The sequence below is a fragment of the Balaenoptera physalus genome, assembly GCF_965194825.1.
Source record: "Balaenoptera physalus genome assembly, chromosome: 4".
Classification (NCBI taxonomy): Eukaryota; Metazoa; Chordata; class Mammalia; order Artiodactyla; family Balaenopteridae; genus Balaenoptera; species Balaenoptera physalus.
In genome coordinates, this window is record NC_138891.1 from 47,700,817 (window position 1) to 47,716,332 (window position 15,516).

Here is a 15,516-nt window from a genome sequence, read left to right on the forward strand (position 1 = left end):
CAAACCATTTATATACTGCAGAGAGGAATATAAACTAACACAAATACTTTGGTAAAAAAATTCAGGTTTACCTAGTATAGTTAAAGACACAGACACCCTATGACCCAGCTATTCTGCTCTCAGGAATAGACACCTAGAAATGTGTACACATGTGTACTAGGAGACTTATGCAAGAATATTCAAAACAGCAGTGTTTGCTGGGTAGGGCTAAGGGAATAAGTGATGTTGAAGCACTCAGCAACTAAAAATAATGGAAAGCCGTTACCAACCCTAGGCTTGAGAGGACAAAGTTGGAGAAGTTTGTAAGAAGTCATTGAAAGCAAGGGCTGTGGACAAAAGGTCATCTAAGTGCTGCTCTGTAACACAAGTAGAGAATGCAGTCACTGCAAAATCTCAGCACATCAAGGAGAGGAAAAGTAAGTACCTCTACCTCTTTCTACCCCAAATGGGAATCAACCTAAACAAACATCAACATTTCAACAGGTAAACAGTGGTGTAATCATATAAAGAAGACTTTTAAGCAGAAGACTCTGAAGCAGGGAAAATGAATGAAATACAACTATGCACATCTTTATGGGTAAATCTCAGTAAATTATGTTGAATAAGTTAAACAAGTTGGAAAAGAGTACATATACTAGTTTTCCATTTACACAATGTTTAAATACATGCAAATTTAACAATATATTGTTTAGAGATACACACATGCAGTAAACTGCAAGGAAATCAAGGGAATGAAAAAACACAAATCCAGGCTAGTGATAATCACTTAGAGGGGAGCGAAGAGGAAGAGAACAGGTTCTTATTGTTTTGTTTCTCTCCATAAGGTATATAAATTTTATAAATGTTCTTTTTATCTACTTAATATCTTAGGGAAAGGAAAATGTTTGCACACACATACATATAATATACACGCACATAAACAATCACATTTATAATACTCTGAGGCAAAATAAAATCACATATTATATCAACAGAAGTCCTCATCTTAATGATTTCTCCATGGCAACCACACTGTTGACCTCATTTCTTTACTTAAAAACACAGTCCTCCATGGGTTTTTATGATAATACACTTTACCAACTTTCCTCCTATATCTATGCCACTCTTTGTCTTGTTTGTAGCCTTGTCTTTCCAAGACACTAAATGTAATTCCTCTCTAGCTTGTTGTGCTACAACCTTGCTCTCTGAGGTCCAGCCGTGCACATCTACCTTCAGTTCCATTAACACAATATGCTCTCTTCATCATGGAGCCTCTGTACATTCTAATTTGTCTCCACTCTCCAACTCATTTTCTAGACTTCAACTTGAACCTTGGCTTCTTAGAAATCCCTTTTTAATTATCTGTATCAGTCAGGGTCCTGACAGGAAAGAAAAAACTCAAAGGGGTAATTTGAAGAAGATCAAATGAAGGGACTAATTTATAATCATGGTAAGGTTAAGGGAACAAGTGATGTTGAAGCACTCAGAGACTAAAAATAGTGGAGAGCTGTTACCAACCCTAGGCTTGAGAGGACAAAGTAAGGCAAGTGCTGTAAGTAGTCATGGAAAGCAATGGCTGTGGATGAAAGGTCATATGAGTGGAGCTAATGATATATGCAGACAAAGCAGTAACTGCAAAATCTCAGCACATAAAGGAGAGGGAGAGTGAATACCTCTACCTCTTTCTTCTCACCCTTCAATGTTCTGCTAGTGTCTCCAACTGGTCAAACCCAACCAGAAGCCAGAGAACAAGGGAGTTCACGTGATGCAGCCTCTAAAGATCAACCTCTAGGGGCACAGAGTAGGGCAGAAATGGGAAAGAACGGATCTGGAGAGACAGAGTCTACTTAGTTTGCATCTAAGCATCTATTTGTCTGTCTGTCTCTTCCTCTGAAAACAAAACAAAACAAAACAAAACTAACTCATGTCTGAAGCACAGGGAACACAAAGTTCTAGAGCCACTATGTATCACAGGGAGATTTCAATTTAGTGATACTCCCAACTAAATTTAAATGTTAGATACCAGTAGTACATGTCATATTAGGTATCAGGAAAAAGAGAGGAAAAAAAAAAAAAACAATTACTCAATATACAACATAGCTGCCATGGTTCTTCATTTTGTAGCTTGTTTTGAAGCCTACCTTGATTTGCTTACCATAGCTTCCTTCTCTCATCACCCATTCTGTTTACCTTACTGTCTGCCAACCCCTTTTACCTGGTAGAGGACTAATATCTTTCTCAAAAGATTCAAGACCATAGAAGCCCTCTTTTCACTGGGTTGCCACATTTTTCCAATGAACATTATTACTGGACACAGAAAAATTAAGTATGTCACTGAATGGTTTGCAGATGAAGTCTATCTTTTCTTTATTGTATGATAACAATCTAATTGTTCCTTCATACTTGTGCTCAAACAACATGGTCGGTACAGTGACCCTTCCTGACTATTAACTCAGTGCTGATGAGCCCCAAATGGCAGTGGGTAGTCTCAGCTTCCTGTTTAATGGAAGTTTTGCCGGAGTTTCATGTAATATAGAGCCCCTTGTAGGAAAAGCACCCCAAACTCACAAGATGTTGTTTCTCAGCTGGAACCCATACTGAACCTTCAGCAGGCCATTCCACAAAACTATCAAGCTAGCTGGATGGTGCTGCACATGGTAAGATGAGTGAATTCCATGAGTATGAGCCTATTCCTATACCTTTTTCATAATAAAAATGAGTGTCTTGATCTAAGACACTCACTGTGTAAGACACCACAGTGACAAATAAAGCTTCTGCTGGCAGATATACTACAGGAAGAGAAGGCAAATCCTTTTCTGAAATATGTAGCTTTTCCCATGAAGACAAATTACTGCCCTACCCATGATGGAAAGGAACCAATATTATCATTCTGTAACCGATACTCCCTGTTCACAAAATCCACTTAGCATCATGCCATCAATCTAATGGGCAAGCATTATCTTCTGTGCAATAGCAAGACAATCAAGGTTCTTTGGGACTATATAATGCTAGAAAGCTGGAGAGTTAATATAGGTACGAAGCAAGACTGTGAAGGTATACTGTAACCTCTGCCATATGATATCAAACTATCTCTGGTTATATTTATTAATAGAAATAGAAAAGAATACATTTGATATGTCAAGGAGCAGTAAACTATAGCCCTTGGGCCAAATCTGGCCCACTGCTTTTGTATGGCTTTCAAGCTAAGGATGGTTTCTACATATTTTAATGGCTGAAAAAAATCAAAAGAAGGATAATATATTGTGACATGTGAAAATTATGTAAAATTCAAACTTGTATCCATAAACAAGGTTTTATTAGAAAATAGTCACACTCGTTTGTTTATATATTGTCTTTCATGATACAGTGGCAGAGTTGTATGGCCCTTCTGAATGGCCCTCAAAGCTTAAAATATTTACTATCTGTCACTTTACAGAAAAATCAACCCCTAGGCTAGGTCAATAGCTGTCTCCCTCCTCCAACCATGGAGAATGTGTTGGTTTTCTCCAGCAAAGACACTACATCTAGAAAAGCAACTGTGACCTGTATCATCATCATCGGATCAAGTTTAATCTGTAGTCATTTTCCAAGATCATTGGCTTTTGTACCAAATAAGTAAGTTAAATGGAAATATAATAAAAAGCAGTATTCCTGCATCTTTCAGGTCTTTGATGTTGGCATTAATCTTTGCAATCCCCAGGTATTGCTTCTGGCATGGTATTTTATTAGCATGGACATTGGTAAGGAAGGGAGACAGTTCTAGGGTCTTCTACTTACGTACTACCACAACAACCTTCATGCCACAGGTCAGACCATCAATATAGGCATTATTCCTGTTACTGAGTATATGTGTTCCCAAGAGTCAAGACTGGGAAAATAACCACATAATGGTCCCACAGTCCCAATGCACTATGAGACAGAATAAAGACAAGAGTCTATCTATCATTCCACTTCCATAAATCTCTAAGACTGACTGGTGGATTACGGTGGTACTTAGGGTCTCCAGGGTCTCTAACTGTCAGTTCAGACCCAGAATCTAATAACCCCTCTGAAGGTCTGGGCATTGCCTTTCCTCAGTGCATGTTTATCCTGGTAAATAGCCATAAGTTCTGTAGTGAAAGCTTAGAGGAAGATTCATAGTGTACCCTGTGACCACACTACAAAATCCTGCAAAAGGACCCAGCCTCTACCTCAAGGGGCTTCAGATTTGTGGTCTGGCTTAGGGCTGAGAACTTTATAATAAACTCTGAATCCCCAATATGGTAGCTCAAGTTGGGTCTCTGTGCATCAGGATGGAAATTTTCTACTCGGATAGGAAAAACAGGAGTCTATACAAACTTGTTCATTCTTATGTACTCCAATTAGTACCACAGATCTCTGTGAATTGAAACAATCTAATTACTAGTCTTCCTTGCCCATTATCTTGGTAATTTTTCCACTATAACTTTGATAATTATATGCCAACATCTGGCCTCTACCACTCCAGGTTTCCATGATTCCTTTGAAATCAGGCAGTTCAATTCCATTTAAGCTTCTTTATCCACAATCTTCAGCCTATAGAGGAAAGCTACAACACATCAGTTCTTCTATTATTTTTAAATACTATGTCTTCAAAGTGGACAATCAAAAAGGTATTTCTATAGAAGACTTAATCCTTTTCAGAGTAAAAAAGTAAAAAATACATCAAAATGTGAAAGCACAAATAAAAGAGCACATAAAATAACATAGTCAATGAGAGTTATATTGATGTACATACTAAAACAGGGTATACAAATAAAGTCTTGGAAGTATTAACGAAATTGACGTATCATGAACAAATGTAGGAAAAATATTTCAAAGAGAGAACATTATTTACTAAAAAATCAGATTTTAATTGGGAATAAGGTGTGTGATATCTTGACATTAGGAATTGCACTATGTTACAAAAGAGGACTAATCAGGAGGGTTCCTTCACTGGAAAAAAAAATCATAAAATTGAATGCTGTCAACTAAGTTACATGATTTAAGTTTATTATCTAATATTTTATTTTTAATGAAAAGCAATTGGAAGCCTCAACAAGATTCTGAGTAATAAAATTTATAAATTGAATACTTCTAAAGGTATGATTTCCCTCAAAAGGTACTGGGAAACAAAGAAAAGGCACTATACACTTCTGTCATCCAGATCTTCAATGTCCAGAATATGGGTGTGAAAATTACCAAGGAAAAATAAAAACAAATATTTCTTCAAAAAGAAAGAAAAACAAAAGACAAATTAATTATCCCCCTGAACTTCACAGCAGTCCTTGAAATATATTTCTCAAGACACATATAAGAAAATTCTCTGCTCCTCTCATCTCACAGATCCTCCTGTTTTATATGTTGTAATTACAATTCAATAAAGGAATAGTTGTTCTGACAAAACTTTCTGCTAGAAGAGGAGCTGAGAGAATCTAATTCTCTATTCATTTGACAGCCTGAATTTACGTAAGAAACAAAGGCAAATATATCCCCAATGCCCAATTCTGGGGTTTATAAATATTAAAACACTAAACCAATGGTCATAGAGTGACTACTCCTTTGAAGAGTTATATCAAACTACTATCCCAATGTTTCAGTGTTTCTGAACACTGCATTTATATTCACAGAGAATGGAGATAAAATAAATTCAGCTTTATTTTAAAGCATTCATTTTATTTAAAAAAGCAAAGCAGTACCTGGTTTTGCTGCATGTAATTTCTGTTTCTCATTGTCATCATGATGTCCAGTTCTCCACTGATTTAGAACTTCTTGAAAGGATTGGGCAGAAGCTTCTTCAACAAATGGCCCTTCACACAAGAGCCTATCTCTTGGATTTGCACATTCTTCTTTTTTTGTTGTTGAAAGGTCTACCTAAAACAATTAACAGTGTATCTAAGTGTGCTTTACTAAATGTTCTGTATCTTACAATACAGGTAGCATTAACTACTGAGCATTGTGAATCACACATTATTTTTAAACTTAGAATAGAATGTTTTTAAGTTGAACTTATTTATGTGCTTTACTGATTTCTTTAAAACTATTGACAGTTTTAAACGGTCTCTTCAGAAAGTACTAAAACTAGAGCCTACAGGACTGAGGGTTTATCATTATGTTATCCACCAGCGTTTTCCCTGGAAAGCAGTGATAGCCTTGTATCTAATTCTACTTCTCCAGTCTCCTGCTCCCTGCAACCTCCCCACAGCAGAAAGAACAGTTTCTTAACATGTAAATCTGATGTCACTTCTCTGCTCCAAACCCTCCAATGACTCTCTGTGAAACCCTCAGTTCCTATTAGGACTTATAAGGCTGTACACAACTTTGTACCCCTCTGCCTTTCACTTCACTTCCTTTAATTCTCCCCTTCATTCACCCTGCTCCAGCTAAACTTTTCTTCTTTCAGCTCTAGGAACCCATCAAGCATATTCCACTCGAGGGCCTTGCGCAAGCTATATCCAATGCCTGGAATGGTCCCTTTTCATATCTTCACACAGCCATTCCACTCATTTAATTTGGTCTTGGCTCAAATGTCACCTACTCAGAGAATAGGTGATGACACTACTGATGACCCTAACAGCAAAGCCCCTTTCTCCCCCACTTTCCAATCTCTTATCTGCTTTATTTTTCTCTCAATAACTGATCTCCATGTGAATTTACTCTACATGTTTGTTTATTGCTGGTCTCTCCCCATTAGAATGTAATGGGATCAGGAATGTTGTCTGTTTCCTCAGTGCCAAGAGTAGTGCCTGGCACAAAGTAGGTGCTCATTAAAAGTTACCTGAATGAATGGACAAATTAATGAATGCAGATGAAAAACTGCCTGCTTCTCAATGTAATGATGGGGGGAAAGGATGAATTCCGTACAAAATATAGATCCACTGTGAACACACAGAAGAAAATAAAGGTAGGATTTGGCAGTTATCCAGTGAATCAGAGAAAACAGCCAAATTAGGAATCTAAAGCGAAATAAGTTCCGCACCAATGCTGAATTATCAAATGTGGATTACCTACACTGATGAAATTGCTAAATCTCCATTGTGTATCTTCTAGATACAACAGTAGAATCCTCTATGTTCAGCCCTTAATTGCAAAAAAACCAGGCAGATTGTCAGAGGACAACTGAGTGAAAATCGTTAAATATGTGCATATATAAAATTCAGTATAAACAAAAAGCATCTGGAACCTACAGACACTATGCTAGTGGTTGACACAGAAACACAGAAATAGAAATAGGAGCAAAGAGCAGGAATTTAACTCAGATAAACAAGAATCCTATGGACAAAAAGTGGCAGGGGCAGTATTCCGGAGTGAGAGAATGGTATATATGTTAAGGCATGGAGTTAAAGAACACAGTGGCATGGAACTGTATGCAGTTGTGTTGCTATAGCAAAAAGTGGGATATGAGAAAATATAAAGGGTGGAAAGACAAGTAGGGGCATATTGTAAAGGATCCTGCCTGCTATCCAGAGAAAATTACACTTAAACATCTTGGAAATGCAAACCTACTGAAGAGTCCCACACAGTAGTGTGGGAGAGAAAGAAATTGGAGAACAGTGAGTTTGGATGCAAGGAAACCAATTAAAATTTACATCTATTTCTCAATATCTATCAACATTACAAATGTATAACCCTCTTCACCTAAGAATTTTATCATATGGATATACTCATATATATGCAAAACAATATTTTTCAAAATTATTTTTTATACTATAGTTTATACTGGCAAAAGATTAAAACAGTATAAATGTTGATCAGAGAAAACATAGTTTAAAAGTTATTTTATAGCCAATAAATGGAATATTTTACAACCAGTATATAGAATGAGAAGGCTGTGGAATACACTTATATGGATAACAAAACTACTGTTAAGTGTAAAAAGCATGTTTGCAGAGCAGTATGCAACACACTAATATTTGTGTTAAGAAATACCTACATACGAAAGTAGAATAATTATTAACTTCTAGAAGGGGAGAGAAGAAAATGCACTTTTCACTTTATAGACCTTTTGCACTTTAAGCAAAAGCTAATTTCAGTATTTGGAATAGCAATAAGAATAGAAGTGACCAAATATTCAAGAGTTTTCAGACGGTTTTAAGATGAGATGTGGTAACTGATTGGATATGCAAAGGAGAAAGAGAAATGACTATAGAAAATAAATGTTCCTGCTGGCTTGGAAAGCTAGAAGAGAGGCTGCCGCCAACAGTAACATCCATAGGTTTTGGAGAAGACATGATGAATTTCGTTTGGAAATACTGAGTCTTAGAAGTATGCGGGAAGGTATTTACAGGTATTCAGTAAGCAATATGTGAATGCGTGTGTATATGCATGCTGCACTCATGAAGATGCACTGAAAACTCAGTGCTTAATACAAAAGGAGTTAAGTATTCTGGTGATTCTAGCAGCTTTCCAGGGCAGCTCCTTTCCAAGCAATGAATCAGAGACATAAGACATTCGCATTTTACAGCTATGCCTACGGAATATTTGGCTTCCACACAGCGGTGGCAGGAAAGGGAAAAGCCAGAGGATAGTACATTGGCTCTTAAATGTTTCAGCTCAGAACTGTCATATGTCACTTCCACTCAGAGCCCATCAGGACGCTGCCCGATTCTACAGGGGCTAGGAAATTTCAAGAAGCACATGGAATCCAATGCTGTGCATCAATTACCCCTCTAGGCTACACGATACCCCACAAAATATGTTTTAATATCCCCACTGACCAGAAAAGGAAACAGAGGATCAAAAGGTTAAAGTAAACTACCCGATGTTACAAAGCTAGAAAACCAGAGTCAGGATTTCAAACCCAGGTTTCAGTCTCTAAAATGAAAGTTCTTTCATGAACTGCACCCATTTCCAAGGATATCCACTGGCTTGAATCCATAAGAAAAGTCCTAAGACAGATTATCAGGCCTTAGCACCATTTTGACTCTTCCAGGCATTCAAATTGCTTGGTAAGCCAATTAAAAATCAGATTCCTGGGCCCAACCTAGATGTAAAAAAAAATCGAAGTTTGAGTGGCAGGCCAGAAATGCACATTTTTTACAAACTTACCCAGTGATTCTGATGCTTCTTGCAGCTGGAGAACCTCTGCTCCTCAGCACAGAGTAGTACGAAGCATATGAGGGGGGGTACCTCTTTAGTGTGTGCACTGTGTACAGGTGCACACCTGAGGGTCGACAGCAGGCATGCCCAACCAGGACTACTCACCAGAATGACTGAGCAGGTGTTAAAACCACACGTCTGGACCCACCCAGAGAGATGCTAAACTCAGTCATGTGTGTTTCTCTAATGTTTCTCCAGTTGATTCTAATGTGCATTCCTGGATGAAACCACTGAATTAATGGCTTTACGTTAAGACCAGGGGTGGAGGGTCTATACAGCATACACAGTTACCGATGGGAACAAGAGGCAGCATTTATCTTAGGGATTAAAAGAGCAGGCAAAAGAGTAGCTCCATAGCTTTCTAGTAGAGCTAGTTACTTAAATCCTCTCTGGCTTTCTCATCTGTTAAGTGAGATAATAATAATGTAAAACTTACATGGCTATTGTGATTATTGGGTAAGATAAAGCAATTAAAGGATTAAGCCTAGCATACAGTGTTTAATAAATGTTAGCTGTTGATTTATCACTATTTTTATTGGTAGGATAAATTAGATAAAATGGCAGGCATGAAGGAGAAACCTTTAAAACCACAGCCTCTGGGTAATGGTTAAAAGCAGGTAATTTGGGGTCATAAGGCCTGGGTTCAAATTGAAGTTCCACTATCAATGATATCTTGGGCAATTTAAAAAAACTACTTTGCCACTATTTTCTCATCTGAAAAAAAAGAAAAAAATTTAAAAGGGTAAAAAGAGATAATACACGTAAAATATGTAGGATGGTGTCTGGCACATAGTCGGTCCTCAGTACATTATTATTCTAATAAGACTGTAACTCATTCAGTGATTATTCACAAGCACCCTTGGCAGGTCTATTAGTGAAATTCATGCTAAACTGCTAACCTTCCTGGACAATACAAGTATAGTTTCTCTGCTGTAAAGAGGTCCTACTACCATAGAGCATGTTTCCTTTTACGTTCTCTGAGCAAGGGTTAGGAACTCACAGGACTGAAGTTCAAGCCTGATTCTGTCACAAAGTAACAAGCTGTGTGACTCTGGCCAAGTTACTATTTCTGAACTACAGTGAAAAGGCAAGTGGCATCTAAAAGAATGAGGATTATTAATTCCAAGGATCAAAATTTGAGGAAGTTTCTTTCTTGCTAAAGAATCAATACAACAAGTCTATTATTAAAACACAAACATGAGCTGATGAAAGCTTATCTAGTACATCATAGGATCAGTAATCAATCTGAATGACCACACAATTTGGTATAAATCTGATTTTAAATAACTGTGAAATTGCCTGTCACCTAAAACACTTGGCAAGGTTTTGTATTTTTAGCCTCTCTGAGATCCTGATTAATATAAAATTGTTATATTGCATTGTGTTTTTTTTTTCTATATTTCTCCCAAATATTCATTTCCTGATGTGGTGAAAATGCCTGGAAAGCAATATGATCAAAGGATCATTCATCAAAAAACTAGTAGCCAGAGAAATCAAAGCAATCTCTTTAAAAGGATTTTTACAGTGAAAGTGTTTCTGATTAATAAAAAAACAAATTCATATTAACCAACAATGTGATCAAATAATCTCCAAAACTCTACAGCTCTAGTTGAGTATATGAATGACAGTTTCCATGATCATGTATGACAGAAAATGTCTACTATATTTTCCTCAGCTTACCTCAGAGCTGCTCCCCTGAAGAAGAGATTTGGTTTTATGCTGACTTTTACTAATCCCTTTTGTAGAACAATTCTCCCCTCTGGGTTCATCCGGATTAACTTTCTTTATAAACTGATGGGCAACATCCAATACATTGGATAATATTTGAGATTTTGCCTATAAATAAACAAAATAGGAATAAAAAGCCTAATATGTCGGCCTAAGTAATTTAGATATATTAAATCATGTTTTCATTATTCTATGACTAATAAATTTCAATGCATTTTATTTAATATTTAAAAATACAAATTGCCATTTACATCAACCATATAATAGTGACAGCTGTCATCTACTGAAGGGCTAGTTTGAGCTCATACTATCCTAAGTATCTTAAAAACATGTTATTTAATCCTCAACTCTAAAGCATAACTATTTTTATCATTGCTTTAGGGATAAAGAAAGGAAAGTTTTGAGGGTTTAAATAACTTGCCCTTGGTCACATGGTGAGTGGGTGGCAGAGCTGCGAAGTGACCCCAGGTGTGTATAATTCTAATGACTCCTAGCCTTTCCACTGTATCGACCCTAAATAGGTAGGTGTGCTATTTTGCCCACATAATGGCTAAAGAACTAAATAAAATCTAGAGGGCGCCTGAATAAGCAGTAATGAGTATTTTGTTGGTGATAAAACATCTTTAGAAAGTATTAACTACTCAAAAGTGCACATCCAGAAGTGCCCTAGCAAACTCCCAGTTGTTCTTTTCGCCATGCCTTTGTTCATGAGCGTCACTTACCAGGAAGGCCCTACCTCTATTATCTTCTTTGCCGGGCACATTCCTACCTCTCCTTCTAGATTCACCCCAAGTTACTCCCATGGGTCCAGGCACCTCTCCCTGCCGCCCTCCCACAGATGCATGAGGCGCCCATTCTCTGCACCCTCTTCCTACCCTGAGGAGATCCCTCCCAGTCCACACAGTATTGATTTTATATCATCTTTTGATGTCTGTCTACACCATAAAAGTTCACAGAAGAAAAACACCATGTCTTCTTCAATCTTTGTGTGGCTACCACAGTGCCTGGCAAATAGCATATGGCAAAATAACATAAAAATAAGGTGTTGGGGGAGGGAGAGGGAGAATCACAGAATTAAAATAAATAACTGGGGAACAAGAATTCAAAAAGCCTTTTCAAGGAAGGCCCTATTTTCTAAAGGACTTCCTATAGGCAATAAGCCTGGTTTGCCCAAGGAGACCCTGGAGGATTCTGGATCCCATCTGAGCTTGAACCAAACAAACTCCAGAGGGAAGATGCAGGCACTTCAGAGACTCTCTGAAAACCTGACATTAGGAACACAAGTAATAGGTCTTACTTCTTAGCAAATGTTCTCAAGATAGAGGAGAACTTCAGCAGGGATCAGAAATGATTATTTTATACTCTCCCATGAAAATGTGCCTATTTTAAAATTTTCATCTAGCTACCTATTTAAATAGCTAAGACTACTTTCCAGTTATGATCTTTAGTAAATCTATTAAGATTCACTGCAATCTGATTCTGGAATAAATCAGTGAACATCAAATTAACTAGTGTTACTTCACACTGAATTAATAAATTTATCTATGAAAAATGACTAAAATGACCTATGCACACATATTGCTGTCCATATACAAACCTATGGCATCTGCTCCAAATTTTCCCAAAGATCATCAAAAAGCCTTTACAGACCTAAGCAGGCCTTATTTTTAAAAGAAATTCATATTTATAATACAAAATTGTTGTCTATATTCATTATACTGTGCATTAGATCTCCATGGCTTATTTACTACTTGTTGTAAGTGTGTACCCTTAAACAACATCAGTCTTATCCCTTCATGGCCCCATCCCCTGTAAACACCATTTTGCTGTTTTTTATGAGTTTGACTTTTTGGATTCCACATATAAGGGATATCATACAGTATTTGTCTTTCTCTGTCTGACATATCTCGCTTAGCATAATGTGTTCAAGGTCGATCCATGGTGTCACAAATGGCAAAAGGATATCCTCCTTTCTCATGGCTGAATGATATTTCATTGTGCATATATACCACATCTTTTTTATCCATTCACCCATTGATGGGCGTTTAGGTTGTTTCCATATCTTAGATATTGTGAATGATGCTATATAGGAGTGTATCTATCTCTTCAAAATCCCGTTTTAATTTCCTTTGGCTATATATCCAGAACTGGAACTGCTGAATCGTATGGTAGATCTATTTTTAATTTCTTGAGGAAACTCCATATTATTTTCCATAGTGGCTGCACCAATTTACGTCCCCACCAACAGTGTACGAGGGTTCCCTTTCCACCACATCCTTGCCAGCACCTGCTGTCTTCTTGAGGACATTACTTGGTTTGGGGTTAGTGGAGATTATAAAGAGGCACAAAGGAACATTTGGGGAGTGACAAAAATACTGTGTATTTATTTATACTGAAGGTTACACAAGTGTATTGAAATGTATTTTCAGAACTAATCAAGCTGCACACTTCAAAGGAGTGCATTTTACACAACAATGTGAACATACTTATCATTGCTGAACTTAAAAATGGTTAAGGTGGTAATGTTAACATTTTTTTGTATTTTACCACAATTTTTAAACAATGTGGACACAGAAATAATGTGTGATTTTATTGTTCATAAATTAAACCTGAATAAACTTGATTTATCAAGAAAAAAAAGGAAATTAAGCCAATGGTAATGTTCCATTTTTCCAGAAACATCTGCATTTTAACAAATATTTTTTTAAGCAAAGTAATCCAATTTAACCTGATTTTAAATTCCCTAGAATAAAGTACTATTGACTTCAAAGGTGGTTAAAATTTCTAGTTTATATTTTATATTTTAAAAAATATCAAAAAATAGTATTTTATATAAAATTATCAAGATAGAATTATCATTCAAATATATATATATACATATTTAAATAGCACAGAACAAAGATTATTTCTGTCCTAAAATGAATCTTGCTATCAAAGATTCAGTAATTTTTATAACAGTTTTAGGTAGCATATTAAGAGACCCTTAAATGGCCAAAAAAATGATTTTATTCTTAAGTTAAATTTAGTGGGCTTCCCTGGTGGCACAGTGGTTAAGAATCTGCCTGCCAATGCAAGGGACACGGGTTCGAGCCCTGGCCCGGGAAGATCCCACATGTCGCGGAGCAACTAAGCCCGTGCGCCACAACTACTGAGCCTGCGCTCAAGAGCCTGCAAGCCACAACTACTGAGCCCACGTGCCACAACTACTGAAGCCTGAGCACCTAGAGCCCGTGCTCTGCAACAAGAGAAGCCACGACAATGAGAAGCCCACGCACCACAAGGAAGAGTAGCCCCCGCTCACCACAACTAGAGAAAGCCCGCGCTCAGCAACAAGGACCCAACACAGCCAAAAATAAAAACAAACAAATAAATTTAGTGCTAAAAAATAAGATAAATATCATGAGTAACTGAAAAATTGGAATGCTATATCTAAATGTCTTAAGATTCCATTAATTCAATATAAATAAAATGCCAATAAATGTGATTTTTTTTTCCCACGACACCTTACATTTAAATATTACTCTTCTTGGTTGTTAGAGTATATATGTATACTCTATTTTTCTCATTCTCAAAAGAATTTTACAAGGAAAGTGAACAGAATTGTGATCCCTATTACTTAGACAAGAAAACCCAAGCTCATAAAGCTTAGGTCAAAGCCAAGTGGCTACAAAACGCTGCGGCCTGAGTTAGAATCAAGGTCTTCCTTCTTCCAGCCTAATCCCTTTTCCCTACCGAATTATGTTAACACAGAAAATGTGTTTTACTTTTGACTTTCTGAAACTTAAAATTATTAAATTGTATCTCTAATAATGGATATGAACATTGTTCCTTCCATTTAACAAAACAAAACTACATACATCGTGAAATGTTTACCACAATAAGTTTAGTGAACATCAATTATCTCATATAGATACAAAATTAAAGAAATAGGAAAAAAAATTTTCCTTATGATAAGAACTCTTAGGATTTACTCTCTTAACAACTTTCATATATAACATTAATATATACAACTGCTTGTGCAGAGATTAGATTGTTGAGTTCTTGTTTTTAATTACATTTATTGTGCTTATTTATTTTCATGTTTGACCAAGCACTAGCACATTGAAGGGAGGAATAGAGATACTCCTTTCACTCATCTCATCTATATATTGCAGGAGAGAGGGGAATTGGAGGGCTACATGAACTTTGAAAAAACAAAACTTTTGAGCAACAAAGTTAAAAGTATTCTATAAGAGTAGAATTATACAACAAACTTAAGCCATCTATCCCCTAACTAAGAGGTGTAAAATTTAACAGAATCATTAAGATTAGAAATTCACCACAATACTATAACATGCTATTTTATAATACTTAAAAGTTCCTACGTATGTGAAAAATATATCACCCATATATTATTTTTAACAATGTTAATTCTTCCAATGATCGCAGAATATCTTTCCATTTGTTTGTGTCTTCTTCAATTTCTTTCAGCAATATTGTTAATAGTTTTCATGCACAGGTCTTTCATCTCCTTGGTTAAATTTATTCCTAGATATTTTATTTTTTTACTGCAGTGGTAAATGAATTGTTTCCTTAATATCTCTCTCTTCTAATTTGTTGCTAGTGTATAGAAACACTACCTTTTTTATACTGATTGCAAATTTATGGTTTTTGTTTATTATTCTAATAGCTTTTCAGTGAAGTCTTTATGGTTTTCTGTAAATAAAATCATGT

At 36.4% G+C, this 15,516-nt stretch overlaps 1 protein-coding gene across 5 annotated transcripts in view; it reads right to left on the bottom strand.

Annotated features, from left to right (window-relative positions):
- Nucleotides 1–15,516, bottom strand: part of ZBBX (zinc finger B-box domain containing) — a 110,036-nt gene that overhangs the window by 40,431 nt on the left and 54,089 nt on the right. For 4 of the 5 annotated variants that reach the window (XM_082458397.1, XM_082458398.1, XM_082458396.1 and 1 more), the window contains 2 exons: nt 10,756–10,911; nt 5,676–5,850 (listed from right to left, as the gene is read on the bottom strand). In XM_082458397.1, the coding sequence (XP_082314523.1) occupies nt 5,676–5,850; nt 10,756–10,911 (331 nt within the window). The remainder of the gene's footprint in view (nt 1–5,675; nt 5,851–10,755; nt 10,912–15,516) is intronic. The other variant, XM_082458399.1, reaches the window with a different exon arrangement.